Source organism: Elephantulus edwardii, unplaced genomic scaffold (assembly GCF_000299155.1).
Source record: "Elephantulus edwardii isolate Elephantulus edwardi_28Jun2011 unplaced genomic scaffold, EleEdw1.0 scaffold00022, whole genome shotgun sequence".
Taxonomy (NCBI): domain Eukaryota; kingdom Metazoa; phylum Chordata; class Mammalia; order Macroscelidea; family Macroscelididae; genus Elephantulus; species Elephantulus edwardii.
In genome coordinates, this window is record NW_006399772.1 from 16,187,463 (window position 1) to 16,204,733 (window position 17,271).

At 42.6% G+C, this 17,271-nt stretch overlaps 1 protein-coding gene across 1 annotated transcript in view; it reads left to right on the plus strand.

Moving 5' to 3' along the window:
- The window catches only part of ZNF277 (zinc finger protein 277), a 60,172-nt gene extending 42,937 nt beyond the window's left edge, over positions 1-17,235 (plus strand). Inside the window, exons 7-11 of the mRNA XM_006882644.1 lie at positions 9,629-9,696; positions 11,212-11,308; positions 13,270-13,312; positions 14,965-15,139; positions 16,916-17,235. Coding sequence (XP_006882706.1) covers positions 9,629-9,696; positions 11,212-11,308; positions 13,270-13,312; positions 14,965-15,139; positions 16,916-17,102 — 570 coding nt within the window. The 3' untranslated portion in view covers positions 17,103-17,235. The remainder of the gene's footprint in view (positions 1-9,628; positions 9,697-11,211; positions 11,309-13,269; positions 13,313-14,964; positions 15,140-16,915) is intronic.
- The last annotated feature ends 36 nt before the right edge of the window (positions 17,236-17,271 follow it).

The following is a 17,271-nucleotide window of genomic DNA, read 5'->3' on the forward strand; positions in this document are numbered from 1 at the left end:
CCAGCCTCTCGGATAATCTGCTCTGCATACAGGTTGAAAAGGTATGGAGATAGGACACATCCTTGGCATCCACCCTTCCCAGCTTTGAATCATGCAGTGTTGCCCTGCTCTGCTCTGACTACTGCCTCTTGGTCCAAGTATAGGTTTCACATTAGCACAATTAAATGTTCTGGGACACCAATCCTAACGCCACGCTTCTCCTCATAGAGCCCAGCCTCTCGGATAATCTGCTCTGCATACATGTTGAAAAGGTATGGAGATAGGACACATCCTTGGCATCCACCCTTCCCAGCTTTGAATCATGCAGTGTTGCCCTGCTCTGCTCTGACTACTGCCTCTTGGTCCAAGTATAGGTTTCACATTAGCACAATTAAATGTTCTGGGATTCCCATTCTTCTCAAAGTCAGCCACAGTTTGTTACCGAAAATAGCAAACAAAACACCTAGGTTTTTCCTCTCCCCTTTATTGAATTATCTGTTAACTTAGGGTCTTAGATTCTGTTTTAAAAACATTTGTTTAATGCAAGATGTACTTGATGCTGTGCTAGGTAAATTAAAAAAAAATCATCTCAGGAGCCCTGATGGCCTACTGGCAAGAAGCTGCACTGCAATCCCAGAGGTGCGTGATTCGAATCCACTAGATGCTCTTCTGGAGAAGGAGGGGCAATCTCCTTCTGTGCTAGTCAGATCCGATTTGATGGTACACACACAAAAAAATAATAAAAAATAAATCTCTCTCCTTTTCTCTCCATTAAAACCTCCTTTCCTCCCAGTTTAAAATAAATAAAACTCTATCATCCTGTTGGATCAACCTGTATTCATGGGAAATTTCACAGAAACTAAGTCTTCTTATTATGCACAATGACTTATTTGTTTGGCTGGTAGGATGGTGAGTAGTTTACCAAACCAAGGTGTTTAAGTGCATTGGAGGCTGTCCTTGTCCAGAAATGCAATATCAATTGCCAGCATTTATATTATGGCCCCTTTTGAATAAAAAGAAACACTCACTCAGAAGCATATGTCTCTAAAGGATACAGTTGGAAATACCAGAGGACCTAGTTGATTGACACAGTGCCTAGGGAGGGTTTATACATAGGTACGAGGAATATACTCACCTTAAATAACTGACTAGTGAGAGTGGAAGAAAGACTGGGAGTTCTGTTCTAACTAGCTTTTAAGCAAATAATAATCCTTTGGTTTGTTTATGTTTTGCTTTGTTTTGTTCTCTTCCCTTCTGGATCTGAATGAATGAAAATCTAAACCCATTGGCCACAGAAGGCTAATTGAATGTAATCACACTTTTTATCTATTGACTAGAAACAAGCATATCCTGGCTGTGTTGGTAATCTCTGCTCTAGGGTCTGTTTTTGTCTGTTCTCATCCTTACAATGTTAAAATAAAATTCCCCTTGAGAAGCAAATTTAACATGTGTTTGAAGACAGACTAGGAGCGATTGCCATGGTTTGCTATAGATGTTTTACAACCAGCTCAAGGCAAAGGCACTTGTATGTACCCTTTGAGTCCTTCAATCTTCCCCTGAAATCATTCAGTCACATTACTTCCTAGAATAAATGGTGCTTCAGGGCTGAACCCAATCCAGCGGGGAGCGGGTGTCAGTGCTAACTTCCTGAGAAATTATCAGTAGTGCTGAGAGCTCTGGAAGGCATGGCAGAGGAGTTTCTCTTTCTGGGGCTCTTTTAAACCAATATTCAAGAGCTTGAAACTAGCAGGGCATTGTATAGCTGCAGGTATTTACCTTTTAGAGGAGACTTCAAAGGAACTGCACATTCAAATTCAGCTGGCACTTTCAAGAGAAGCATAATATTCTATTCCCTGGGCGTTATGCAGTGTGACTTGTCAAATCTGAAAGTACGTGCCAAGGCCAAGTGTCTGTAGACAAGTGTGCTGGATGACCCTGCCCGTGGAGTGCCCAGTTTGCCAAGAGCAGATGGCTGAGGGTGGTGTGGTCAAAGACCAGAGGACCCAGCTTTGATGTAGCAGAACAGGACTCAGGAGATGTGGTTCAAGAGAATGTGAAGACTTTAATCGCATAGAAAATAAAACTACATTAAAAAGTTTGATAGAGTATTGATTGTTATTGTTGGTAGGTGCCATTGAGTCAAGTCCTACTATGTGAACAACATGATGTGAACCCTGGCCTGCCCTGTGCTGTGCCATCTTCTCAATCTCTGACCTAATCAAGCCTGTCGCTTCAGTCACTGTGTCAAGCCATCTGGTTGAGAGTCTTCCTCTCTTTCGCCAACCTTCCGCCTTTCCAAGAATGATGTCCCTCTCCAAGGAATATCTTCTCCTGGTCACATGCCTGAAGCGAGATGAAGCTTTATTAGCCTTTGCCTCCAAAGAGCACTCTGGCTGCACCTTTTCCAAGGCATAGATGTTTGTTCTTTTGGCAGTCCACGGATATCCAGTACTCTCACCACAGCTCAGAGACATTAATTCTTCTGTCATCCTTATTCATTGTCCAGTTCTCAGATGCATAGGAAATGACTGAAAAGACCATGGCCTGAATCAGACGTCCTCAGACTGACATCACTGCTCCTCAGTAATTTGGTCAGGTCCTTGACTTTTCCAGTGTAATATTGAGAGAAGTTCTTTGTTGGTTTTAGATTTTTTATTCCCCCAACGTCTTTAGCTTCTCTCCCCTTTGTTTTGGCTTTGTGACACTCCTTGGAGGCAAGAAATATAAAGCCTCATCTCACTCTTTGGGCATGTTGTTAAGAGGGCCCAGCCCTTGGAAAGAGACATCTCATTTGGAAAGGTCAGCGAGGAGAGGAAAACCTTCAACAATTGAATCAACAGCATGACTGCAGCATGGGCTCAAGTTTGTCAGAGTTGATAGAGATGGTGCAAGATAGGACAGAGTTCAAGTCTGTTCTTCATAGGGTGACTCTGAGTCATATTTGAACTGGTGGCACCTAACAAGAACAACCTAACAGCTATTGTGTGGTTGACATTGTTCTAAATTATCGTATCTCTTCAATCATTTCATCTTAACCACAGTTTGAGTAATATTTCTATGACTTCATTCTTATTATTTTCCTTATTCTTTAGTTTCATAGACTACAGTACAGGGAAATAATAGTCTCCCAAGGTTAAATGGCTGGGGCCAGTTCTTTAACTTCCCTCTGCATTAGTTTCCTTCCTTTTCCTAAGATAATACTAATACCTACTTTAAGAACGAAACCCTGCCCAGCCCTATGCCATCTTCACAATCTCTGTTGTGCTTAGCCCATTGTTGTAATCACCGTGTCAGTCCCTCTCCTTAAGGATCTTCCTTTCCTTCGCTGACCATCTCCTTTTCCAGGCGTGGTGTGCTCCCCCCTGCTGATAGTACGCCCATTGTATGTGAGTTGATGTCCCACTGCCTTCACTTCCTAGGGAGCATGCTGGCTTCCAGATGATGACACCCATAGTATGTGAGATGATGTCCTACTGCCTTCACTTCCTAGGGAGCATGCTGGCTTCCAGGATGATGTTTCTTTGTTCCTTTGGTAATCCGCTCAGTATTGTTCCCCAGCCTCACAATTCAAAGGCAGTAATTCTTTATTAATCTTCTTTATTCCTTGAATGCCCAGTTTTCATGTGGATTTGTAGCAATTGAAAATTGCATGGCTTAGGTGAGGTATACCTTTGTCTTTAAAGTGACACCTTCAAAAAGAATTGAAGAAGCTAATAAAATACGTAAAGGTACAGATATTAAAGAGTGCTCTGTAAACCAGAAGTTTCCTTATCAGAGTAATCAACCTTAATAACATTCTAGGAATGCTGAAAGAAGAATATTGTGTAGTAGCATAATAATAATAGTTGTTGCATGTCTTAGAGTTGATTCTGACTCGTAGAAACCCTCTAAGACAGAGTAGTTTGCACTCATTGAATTTCCAAGAGCAAAATATTTATGGGAGCAGATTATCAACCAGATCTTTTCTCCCACAAGTGAGAAGAGCATTCGAACCACTGGCCTTTCCGTTAGCAGTGAGCGCATAACCGTTATACGACCAGGGCTATCTTAATAATATGTGAATAAATTTATAAAAGACTGTCCAAAATAACGAGAGCTCTGGTGGCCTACTGCCCAGAAGTTGCACTGCAATCTTGGAGGCACACAGTTCGAGTCCACCGGCTGCTCCTCGAGAGAAGAGTGGGCAGTCTCCTTCCTTGCAGTTAACTGTCTCTGAAAACCCTCTGGAGGGTCAGCTACAGGTCAGTTCTAACTCAGTGGTACACAACAACAAGGAAAAATCTGAAGGTCACTGGTTTCTCTGTATAAGTTTTATTGTGGGTATTTGAAATAAATATTGAATATGAAGAATGAATTCTTCTAAAATTGTACTTGAGTAACTTTCTCCTCTGAGGGGAAAGAGTCCTAATGAGTTACGGACAAAGGAAGAAGAATTGTATTTGTGCTTCCTGTGACCACATCCATTTCTCGCATCATCTCTCCAGAACCTAATTCACTGGCTTCATACATTCTACAAACAAACATCTGAGAGTTCTTGAGTTACCAGGTGCTAGAATAGAAAGACATTATATACAGGCTAGCTAATTGTCCAAAGAGCTTGGAGCTCGGTATAGGAGACAGACATATAAGCACATTCATTTCAGCATCTTGAAATGGTAAGTACACAGTTAATATTTTGACCCCCTCTGTAGCACGTATATGTAGCATTTGGTTATTAATCCTCAGTGTGCCCTTCTTCCATTTCAAGCACCTATAGCGTCTCCAGATGAGAAGTACTAGACGCAGCATCCAGCGTCCTCCCTGACCAGATGCACTTAGTAGAGAAAGAGAAAGTGAGCTCAGCCAATTGACAGGTTCCTCTTTCCTTCTTAACCTAAAACTTAACCCCCTGCTCCCAGGGCTCCTTTTTTCCTTCTTACTCACTGCTGTCAAGTTGCGTCCAATGCATCCCCACCCTCTAATGGGTTTCCAAAGCCAGAAATCCAACTAGGAAGAGACTGCCCTTCTGTCCTGCCCAGGGTGAATTCTAACTGCCAGCCTTTTGGTTAGATCCTACACCTCACTAGTCTGCACTACACTACCAGGCTCCTTTTTCTTTCTTAGGTGAAATGTCCCTTTCTCTGGCAACTCCTGTCAGTTTCTAAACACTAACGCACTTACCTGTAGACCGAAGGTTCCTTGCATAATCGTGATGTCCTACTTCGACTGCTCACTTTATTTTTCCACAAACCAAAGGGATCAGATCCTGATGAACATGATTAAAGGTCAACCTGCCAGACAGTTTCCCTTCCAGGCTCCCCTGCCTCAGAGAAGAGGTTCTGGGTTCCTGAGGAGCTCCTATTCCAAGTCTGAGTGTCTCTGACGAATGTATTTATCAAATTATTCCTGACTCACGATGACTGTTGCAGGACAGCGCAGAACTGACCTGTAGGATGGACAAGGCTGGAGTCCATGCAGAAGCGGGCACGTCCTCCTCCTGAGGAGTGGCTGCTGGCTTTGAACCCCTGACCTCGCTCAGCAGCCCAGTGCTTAACCACTGTGTCACCAGAGCCAAAGGAAAGCATTCTTGCAGTGCTTTTTATCAACTTTATATGAAGGTTTTTTTCTTAAAATATACAAAGTCATATATCATGATATTAGGCTCTTAAGCTACTTCTTCATAGTTTTGCATTGTTGTTGCTATATTAAGTGCCATTGAGTTGACTCTGACTCAACAGCCACCTATGAACAAGAGATCAGAACCCTGTCCTTTTTTATGCCATCCTCAGAATCCGTGATATACTCAAGCCCAATTGGTTTGCTGAACAGTGTTTTCAAGAAGCTGGACACTGTGAAGAAGACTGTAGCATGAGGATCAGAGGAAGTCTCATCAATAACCTTCGTTATGCAGATGACACAACTTTGCTTGCTGAAAGCGAGAAGGACCTGAAACACTGGCTACAGAAAATCAAACACTCTACTCTTCAATATGGATTGCATCTCAGTGTTAAGAGAACTACAGTTCTTACCACTGAACCAACAGATGACATCATAATAGATGGAGAAAAGATTGAGACTGTCAACAATTTATCTTACTTGGATCCATAACAGCACATTTGGTCCCAGCAGTCAGGAGATCAGGATATGTATTTTACTGAGATTGTCTGCAGTCCAAATTACTGAGGAGCAATGATGGATGTAAGTTTGAGGTCTAAGGTGTGCCTGATTCAAACCATCGTCCTTTTAGTCATACACTGTGCTGCTGGGAACTGGACAGTGACTAAGGGTGACAGAAGAAAAACTGGAGGCTTTATATTGTGGTGTTGGAGGAAAGTACTGGAAATCCCATGGATGCCAAGAGAACCAACAAATATTTCTTCGAGAAGGTTTCGCCAGAGTTCTCCTTGGAGGCAAAGATGGCGAAGTTCATCTCACGTACTTCCGGAATATTGCTAGGAAAGGCTATTCCTTGGGGAAAGACATTGTGTTTGGAAAGGTGGGGAGATAGCAAAAAGAGAAAGACTGTCAACCAGGTGGATTGACATAGTGACCACAGCTATGAGTTTTGAGTGTGTCAGCGAGGCTGGCACAGGATAGGACAGGGTTCAGGTCTCTTGTTCACAGGGATGCTGTGAGTTACACTCCACTTGACAGCACCACCAACAACAACAACAGTTGTTGCAGTCAGTGTCAGTCCATCTCGCTGATGGTCTTCCTTTCTTCCTCTGACCCTCAGTCTTCTCCCAGCATGATGCTTGTTTTCCTCACTGACAGACTTGTTTGTTCTTTTGGCAATTCATGGAATGTTAGTACTCTTCAGTAGTACACAGTTCAAAGGTATCGATTCTTTAGTCTTCCTTTCTCGTTCAACTTTCACGTGAATATGAAACATTTGAAAATATGGCCTGTATCAGGTGCACCTTAGTCTGATACCCTCACTTTTTATTAGCATTCTAAAGAGCTTGAAAGCGGATTTTCCCAGTGCTGCACAGCTTTTGATTTCTTGCCTGCTAGAGAGAACTCAGTTGGCCTAGTGGACAGAAAGTGATGCTACCAACCAAAGGTGGGTGATTTTAATCTGTGTCACTCAGGCCTGCTTTTCATTGTTTTTGGTCAAACATTCATCTAGGTAGTATAGCTCTGGTCTGTTGACTTGCTGTACAGAGGTAACTTGTGGTTGCTGTGATGCTAAACACCGACCCTGATGTGCCAAATGCAATAATGGTTACACATGGTGGACAGTGTTTAGTGGAGCCCCCTAGTAAAATAAGCTTGGAAGCAGGAGTGGCATCCACTTCTAAAATAGCTTGCCTCCAGAAACTCTATGAACTTGGAGAAATGAAGAAAGTTATACAAATGTTCAGGTCTTTCCTTCATAGGGTTGCTATGAGTCATCTACGACTCAACGGCACTTAATAACATCAACTATTATTGGTGTTGATTGTGGACCCACATGAAATGAAATTGCTGACAACTTCAGTCATTTCTCCATCTTTTGTAATTTTTTGGTTTTGTTAAGATGCAATCTATAGTGAAGACTTCCGTCTTTGTTCTTCAGCAAGTGCTTCCCATCTTCACTCTCTGCAAGGCCGTATCCTCTCCTAACGCAGGTTGATGAGCCTTCCTCCAGCCTTGATGCCATCCCACATTCGCCTTCATCCAGTCCACTTTCTCGAGATATTTGCACAACATGCAGATTGAATAACGTGAAGAAATACTACACACCTGATATATACACCTTTAGTTTTGCTTTTGCTGTAACTGAGGAAATTATTTATCATAAAACTATTTTTCTCGCTCTGTTCCTAATGAAGGGTGTTTGTGTGTGTGTAACCACGTTAATGAAGGCAGAGAGATGTTAAATGAAGAGGAGCTGCCCCCCTCCCAACTGTGTTTTTTTCCACCCTCTCATTGATCAGAAACCATCTGATGCAGGGGCTTGAGGGGGTGTTCTGAACGTCTTGCTGACATGCCTTCCAAACTTTGTTTTTCTTGCATTCTTTGCTTTCCTGACATGATTCATTAGCAGGCACAGTGTCTTAATTAGAGAGTTATGTACTTGGTTGTTTTTCTCTCTGGGTCTTGTTCTTGTAAGTCATATATTTAACTGAACCAAAGCAATGCATTCTGGAAAAGCCTAGGTCATCATAATACTCAAATTGCATGTTTCCTAATAGATTCTGATATGATTCTTACATGTCAGAGATGTCCTGTATGATGAGGATGGCACAGGATAGGAGCATCTTTAGGTCTGTTCATAGGGTTGCTGGGTGTCCCGCTTGACTCCACAGCACTTAACAAACAGTAGCAGCACCTAGACTCCCCTTTACCTCCAGTGGCACATGGTTCATGCCGCTTTGCCCGGGTGAATTCTGATGTGTTTTATTGGATCCCGAGGAACCTGTGAAATAATGCTTTACATTCGGACAAAAAAGGATTTTCTTTTGCTTACCTTCATCTGACTAATTTCTTGGTAAACCTGTCCACATGGTTGAGAATAGCAATGCTATAAATGACCCACCTTGGAGTGATATCTTACAGCAATAAAAGCATGACTTTAAGTCCAGAGAGACCAAGGAAAACCTGAATGATTTAATTCATCACAAAAAATTCCAACAGGGACCCAATGGCAGTGGAGAGGCCTGTCTTGGTGTCCTTTAATGAGGTTCTAACGCTTCATGACGACACTCGGAAGTACATTATAGAGTCCAAATTAACTGTCTCTAATGACGCCGTGGCAGATCTCTGCAGGTCTGTGGTTATGCATCATTTAGCTGATAGATAATGACAGTTTCAAAACCTCTCATTAACTTGATGAATGATGAATTTTCTTTTTTTCCCCATAAATCATAATAGCACCAGTAGTTCTTTGTTTTTAGCTAAATGAATACCTTTATTTGAAGAGGAAAAAAGTTCATCATTGAAAGTGAATTATGGTTATGGTTTTTTCCAAAAGAATGAGATTGAACAAAGAGATCTTGCAGAAGCGTATAAGCTTATAGACAGGGCTGCCCCAAGCCACAGTTCAGCTGCCTGAAAGCATGTCGCAATAATGTTCCTACATCCCTCTTTAGTACCATTATCTGCTTTTCAATGAGCGACAATGCGAAATTAGAGAAAAAGGGGGCAAAGGAGAAGAAGAAATGGCTCAATGGAAAGAAGAAAAATGGAAGTCATTCATGTTTCAAGCAGAGGACAACTGCAAAGGGGCTTGGGTGGTCATGAGCTTGAGGTCTTCAAAATATAGTTAAAAGAAATGCTGGTCCATAAAGCAAGTTAATCAAAGGAAAATGTGGTAGGAAAGCAAGGATGGAGACAGAGCCAGAAACAGTGCAGAGGCCTGGTAGGCCACAGGAAGGGAGATGAATTTTCTTTTTAGTGGGAAGCTGTAGAGGGTTTATATTATACAAACAGGGAAGTGTCCTATTGAAAGATCACTGTGGGCTGAAGAGTATATTACTGTTTCTCCAAAAGAAAAAGATAATATGAAAGCATTGTAGGATGCACCGTTGTCACGTATATATAAAATATTCGATATATTCTATTTGTCTTGTTTCAAAACCAGTTTCTTACAGTTTTCTTCTTTTAGATTTGTGCATCTATTTTATTTTCTTTCTCTTCTTCTCATCCCTACTCCAGTCTCTTAAATCTCTTTATCCTTTCTGCATAGGAATTTGGAAAATCTTGGGAAGAAGTTCAGTTGGAAGACGATCGGGAGTTGCTGGACCATCCGGATGAGTGAGGCTTCTTATTGCTGATACTTCATTACAGTGTTTTCCAGGGTGATAAACAGTCCTTTAGTTTGGTTTAAGATTCTCTTTGGAGAATGTTACCTGAACAGGGAGAGTAAAAAGAAACAAAACTTTTTTCTTTTTTTTTTAATCTGAGATACATTTTCTTTGAGGTAACATGGCCATAAGTTATATTCAAAATAGCTTTGAAATAATAATCACTAAAGCAATTGTTGTTCCAACTAAGTAGTATTTTGCAATTAGAGCAATTTATTGATTGAGCACGGATAATATGTAATTCCGAGAAAGTGCTTTGCTTACTCAGTGGATCTCCGAATCTTGAGATGATTTGCTCTTTGAACACTACATGTTGCTTACGACTGGAATAGATAATAGAACTGCACCTTGTTCCGAGTTCATCCCATTGATGGCTAACTTAAAACATTCACAGCTTCTTTGCCTGAAATTGCTTGAATAAGCTTGAGACGTGTTGTTTTCAACTTTAAAGGATTTCCTCTTTTTCATCTTCTTTTTATTCGGAGTTGTTTGCCCTTTTTTTGGCTTCCGTGATTTTGCGTTAGTATTATTGAAGTAAAGCCCAAAGTTGGAGAGTTGCCATTGCTAACTTTCTTTGATGCCTACAGAGGCAGGCAGTGAGGCCTCTGGACTAGAAGGAACACATTTCTTTCCCATTAGGGCGTGCCACTTAGAATGCTTAATGGGTTAATGTTGGGTTTTGAAATCACAGAATTAAGCAGGCATGCTGGTGACTTTCCCCCAGATGATAGAACACTATTCTTTGTGTTCTGATAGGAACATTTAGGCGTGAGCTTAATCTTCAGAGTCAATGCTGTGTTGCTCTGTGACCTCGCTATGAGCCACCCTTGTTCAGATTTCAGTGGGGAGCTCCTGGTCTCCACAGCTCTTCAACCTCTTAGGAGTTTTCTTTAGCAATGACAAGAATTGGCAATATCTCAAAAGCTAAATACGAGGAAGCAAAAAGTAGTAGAAAAGAGGTCCCGTGTGCCTCTGAGCTCTTTGTCGGTTGATAGGTATTTAACACTTGGCCCCTCTAGCATGAGCTGGAGCTCCCTCATGAAAGATGCATGGCTTACCTTTTCAAAAGACTGCATTTGTCGTGCAGAAACACACTCCCAGACCTGCGCCTCACAGCATGTGCACTGGGTGGTGGTGGCTAATGAGAACAAGTGGCCCATCCCGTGATCCCATGCTTTGCCAATTAAGCTCGGTTCTCTCCGAAAGGCATTGAGCTAATTCTGCAGTGAAGTAACCTCTCAGAAGAGAGGCACATAGAAGAGAATGGAGCAGCCCTGTTCACAGTTTATATTAATCTCACGATGCTGTTTGGGATTTTACAATCTGTATCCCAAATACTCATAAGAGGATGTGCCAGTCCTTACAAGAATGTCAGAGCTGAGAGAGATTGGCAGGCTGCCTAGGAAGAGGAGCGCACCTTGTTAATGAAGGGACCCCCGTATCTTCTGTGTTCTTTCCGACACAGTGACTGGTCTGATTGGGAAGAACACCCGGTCTCTGCTGTCTGCCTGTTTTGTGAAAAGCAAGCCGAAACAATCGAGATGTTATATGTCCACATGGAGGTGAGCTGCTTTCATTCACTTGGAATTGGTTTTGCTGTGACAGTAGAATGCTGATACCACAACCTCACCACCTTGGACCTTCAGTTGCTCAAATCATGATCTCATTCCCAGAAGTGCTGTCAGCAAAACAGGAGATAAGGCAGGTTCACCCAGGGAGATCCGGCTCACCAGTGTTATTACTGCAGTGGACTGGACCCAAGGGGATGGTTGAGTGAGATTTCACAGGCCACTGGCTCTGTCTCATCTTGGAGATACTTCCAAGATAGTTCTAACTCGTGAAGTGGCATCTGCAACCTTGATTATTAGCAGAGCTTCTGATAATATTGTTCACAGCTGCAGGCAAGTTCCAAGTCCATTTCCAGTGCTTCCTGTGTGAGTGATTGAGGAGAGCAGGTGGGAAAGGAGGTCGCAGCCATTTAGAGTGTCTGTGGGAACAGAGGTCCCTTGGGGTCCATCAGAGAGGGACCCTGATGTCCCCTTGCAGTGCCGTTGGGCGCACAAGTGGAGAGAAGAAACTGGAGGACATTTCACAGTCTGAACCCCCTAATCTGGACATTTTTAAATTGAAATGAAGCCTGACACAAGATGTTCAAAGCCTTCTTCACCCCAGTGTACCTTAGAGAGATAACACGCTCCTCACGCCTCTGATCGACTGGACAGTGTGGGTGTGAAAGGAGAACATAGTGATTCACCAGAGAACCGCAGCTGGGGGGGGGGGGCTGTGATACAACAGAAAAAAATATTACCAGATGGTTCTGATACTCCTTTCCCCACCTCTCTCAGGGGAGCACTCTCTCCTTTTTTACCTGCATCCCTGTACCCTCCCTCAGAACCACTGTTCTGACCTAGAAGGTGTTCGGCAGCCCCTGGGCATTCTCCCTTCTGAAGGCAGCCATTCAGTTTCTCTGATATTAGGCGCCACTAGTTTCTTGTATATAATTTTAACTCCTAATCACCTGTATCTTTTCACTGAAAGGCACCTCGGTGCCCTTGCCCTGTGTGGAGATTCCCCCTGCAGCATCCTTGACAGGAACTCTCACCGTCTACTCAGTCGCTGTCAGTGAGAATTGTCATCCTGCATAGATAGGCTCCACCTGGATGCCAGGCACAGTGCATGGGACAATCCTTGCCTTCTGCAAGCTCATGCCCCAAAACGCTTGTAGAGAGAGACTGACGTCTGCAGGAGGAGAGCAAATGCGGAGGAAGAAGTAAATAAAACAAAGTGGGATAAGTGAACGGCCCTGCGTGGTAAAGATAAAAGCATAATTTATGGGAAGAGGAGAGAGATGAGAAATGTGCAGATGTAAGCAGTGTGTCTGACAGCTTTAAAGGAAAATCGGAATCTCTAAAAATGTCTGCCTGCAGGTGGAACGAAGAACCTGTCAGGAGCCCTGGTGGCACAGTGGTTAAATCACACTGACACCAACAAAAAGGTCAGCCGTTTGAACCCACGCACCTCTCCTGTGGAGAAAGAGCAGTCTGCTCCATGAACGTTCCGTATAACCAGTCAGGCAGTTCTCCTCTGCCCTGTAGGAACACGGTGGTTGAAACTGGCTCAACAGCACTGGCTTGTTTGGTTGTTTGCTTCGGGCTGTTTGAGCTTTTTTATAATTCTTGAGTCAGTTCTAGATTTACTTTGCAGTAGAGCCTCATCTGACCTGGGGACTGAGGACACCTTGGGTCAAAGTGCAGGATGCACAGAGTAAATTGTTAAAAAACACTGCTACAATCTGTGAATAATTAAAATGTGTAGCTGATCGGCATGACTTATTTGGTCTGTGTTTAAAGATGTCGTGGGGTGTGGGAGAGAGCAGAATTAGAACACTTCAAACGCAGACGATGAGATACTCAGTCTTCATTTCTAAAGTCCTCCAACTCCTGTGGATAAGCTGTTTATAACTTCAGCACGAAAGATTAAATAATTCATATGCTTACAGATGTATCCGTTCCCTTTTTTTTAGGATGCACATGAATTTGATCTCCTCAAAATAAAATCAGAACTTGGTGAGTTTGCTTTGGAAGCTGTTTTCCATGATGGTGCACTTTTTGCTGCTGCTGTTTTACTTTTTTTTTTTTTTTTTTGAGGTTCGTGTAGAGTTTATAGAGCAAATGAGTTCTCCACACAGAAGTTTATCCCCATTTTATCTCGTGACATTGGTTTGCAATCCCCACAGTGCACCCCTTCTCACCTCACTGCTGCCTGTTCTCCCCATCTCCACCCGGTCTCTCCTGCTCCCCCTGGGCTCTGTGTTTCAGTAAATGGTGCCCTTTTTTGATCTCTATGTTTCAGTAAATGTTGCCCTTTTTTTATCTCATCTGGTTCATTGTTCTGAGAAGTAGATGCCTCCAGACGTTAATGCTCACATTGTGGGGCTCTGTATTATCTGGCTGGAAGTTGAGTCACAGATGATTTTAGTGCCAAGCTTACAGAGTGACCCAGGGCCATCCACCGTGACGACGGCTCCTCCAGGCTCTGCCAGACCAGTGAGACTGGGCTTTTTTATGATTTTGTATTTTGTTCTCCTTCCTTCTTTTTCCCCCTCCCACACTGTCCACGACCTTCTCTTGTGATCCCAATCAGAGCCGATGGGAGTGGTAGCCAAGCAGATGGTGCACATTTTGTATACAGTACTGTAGATGATGCCCGGTCTGCAGTCGTGATTGGAGAGCGTGCAGCCACTATGAGCTCTGTGCAGATGGGTGTACAGAAGTCTCTGAAGCACTGATTCGCAGCTAGTTCAAATTGTAGTATCCAAGTACGGCTTTTCATGTGACCCAGCTCTCTCCCACCTACCAACCTATATGAGTGCTCCAAATAAAATGTGAGAGAATGTGTACAGTAACACATGGAAGGGGGACTGGTGAAACGACTAGAGGTTTTAAAATCACACTGCAGTTCTTATTTCAGTTCCAACACTTACTGAAGGAGAGTGGTGGGGAGTGGGTTGTTGTTGTTAGGTACCATCGAATCGAGCACAGCTCATAGCGACCCGATGAACAACAGATCTGAATCCTGCTCTATCCTGTGCCGTCCTCCCATCTGTAACTCACTTGAGTAGTGTATGTCTGGTACTAACCGCACTGTTCAGAAGTGCATCGAGCATTCTTCATAATCGATATATCCTACTATGTCATTCTCTATCGATTTAATCAAAAGGACCAAGTTTGCCACTGGGCCCCAAACAGTAAAATTCGCACTGACTGTTTTTCTATTGAGTGTGCTGCTTTATTTTGGTCCTCTGAGGACCCTGTATTATATGTGTAGTCAGTTTAGCAGTTAAAAACACGGGCTTTGGATTGAACAGCCAGGTGTCAATTCCTGGCTCCACCACTTATTAGCTACGCATCTTTGTACAGTTTCCTAATATACATTCAGGTTTGAAATACCACCTAATAGGACTTTATGAGGTTTGAATGTATTCATATATGGAAAGGGATTAGAGCATTACCTAGCACGGGAGCCCTGGGGACACACAGGCTGTTACTGTTTGGTACCTTTTATTGTGTCTCTAATTAGAGTGCCTCTTTACATTGGATGCAAAAGCTAAATGGCTCTTTTTTAACAAATTTTACATTTTTCATCATTTTTAAATTAAAATAGTGCAAAAAATGGATCTGACCAGGTGTCTGATGGTTGTGCATGCCATCGTTTTCAGGGTTAAATTTCTATCAGCAAGTGAAACTGGTTAACTTCATCCGGAGGGAAGTTCACCAGTGCAGGTGTTACGGGTGCCACGTGAAGTTTAAGTCCAAAGCCGAGTTAAGGACTCACATGGAGGAAACGAAGCACATAACGCTGCTTCCTGACAGACAGACCTGGGACCAGCTGCAGTGAGTACTGTTTGGCCAGATGTGCACGTCTTTTGGCCAGCTCTCTTACTGTATCCTTTTGTCTAATTTCCTTAAACAGTAAGTAATATTTTATTATAAAGTGTAAAAGAGCTTCAAAAACCTTTCTTTTAAAGTAGTCCTCGCCTTACAAGACCAACTATTTGAGAATCTGTAGCGCACAGATAGACATAAATGTAGGTAAATGTAGAATTAGACACTCACTGGGTCTGTCATCTTAACAGACGACTACAAGCATCTTCAGTACCTGCTGCACATCTATTGCATGCTTTTTTATAGTTGACAAAGGGAGCCTTAATGGCCGACTGGTTAAAAGATGTATGCTGTGGACCCAAAGGCAGGCAGTTCGAATACACCTGCTGCTCCTAAGAAGAAGGATGGGCCTTGTCCTTCTGTGGAATTTACAGCCTCTGAAAACCCACTGGAGGGTCGTCTATGAGACTGTTTCATCTCAGTGGCACATAAAAAGAAGTACTCAGTTCTAAGCCCTGCCCTAATTTGTTAGCTATTTAGATAGTGGAGTTTTTTGGTTATCATAAGTAACAAAAAGTGAATAATTTTATTATTGCATCTTTCTACATATTTATCTTATTCTACATATTTTGCACAAACTGCTAGAAATAATATTACTGTAGTAAAGGTTTCTATACTATTACTAGAGAGTTGGGTGCATATTTTGCATCTCGACACCTTAAGAACAGTAAGCAGTTGGACATGAAGAGATCTTGTCAACCTCCAGGTACCTCTGCCAGCTCCATGCTTCTGTCTGGATCTGCCCACTCTGGGACCCCCCAGATGATGGGAGTTCTGAGAGGCTTTGCATTTCTAGTTTCCCAGCAGATCCTCAGTCCTTGGGGAATACTAATCCACCTCCTCAAACTCTCGCTGCAAAGCTCTAGAGTTTCTCCTTCACACAAGGCCCAGAGTGGGAAGGTCATTGTCAGCTCTGGGTTGAACCAGCCACCAGTTCTCATCGTTCTTCATCAAAATCCTCAGAGGAACCTCTGAACTAACTCAAGATTAACAAACTTGTAATTCAGTGTTTTATTTTTTGATCACTAGTGGTGACTGAATTAGAAAACAAAACCCAAGAGGAAACAAACTTTTTTTTTTGAGACATTTGAAGGATTAATGTATAAAAAGTAACTGGAGTTGAATTGTGTTAAGTTGGGGAAAACACTGGGATCTTTTATAGAAAGAGATACGAGGTTTTGCTTTAAGTAAGGAGATGTTTTCTAATGAAAGTTGTCCAATTCTAACATAGGTGGCCTTTTAGGATTGTGAGTGTATCATCATAGTAGATGTTGAGCAGAGGCTAAGTGGCCAGTTCACAGTGGCTGTGGGACAGGAATACATGTCAGCTAGTAAAGGTGGCAGTAACTCAGAAGACATGTCCCTCGTATAAAATTCATTGCTATCAGTTTCATTTCAATTCAGAGCATCTATGGCAGAGAACTGCTGCGTGGAATGGAATATTCACAGCTCTAAGTCTCTACAGAAGCAGGCTGCCGCCTCTTTCCCCCGTAGAGCAGCTCATGGGTTCAAGCCAGCCCCTTTTCATTTCACAAGCAAGTACGTTACCACTGTGCCACCATGGCTTCTCCGCTCCTTTGTGGCCATTGCACAATGTGGTTGAAATTGTTGTAAAGGAAACCTAGCAAACTTATTAATTGATAGAGATGTTACTATATATTCCTACCTAGAAATTACTCGATGGTTGACTAATGTGTTTCTTCAATGTATCTGTGGTTGTTTCAGGTATTATTTCCCAACCTATGAAAATGACACTCTCCTGTGTACACTGTCTGACAGTGAAAGTGACCTGACTGCTCAGGAACAAAATGAAAAGATTCCCGTCATTAGTGAAGATACATCGAAACTGCACGCTTTGAAACAGAGCAGCATTTTAAACCAGTTGCTGCTAAAAGAGGGCTTGAAAAACTAGAAGAGACTGCTCCAGAAGCAAATTGGAACGTTTTCTCCCATGAGACAGGTGCAGAAGCAAGGTTTCAACTTGAACATCAGAGAAGAATTCATCCTGAGAGGAATTGTTTTTTGTTAAAATAAAGTAGAAAAATAAAATTACATTTTTTAATCTTGACTACAGTTTTGTT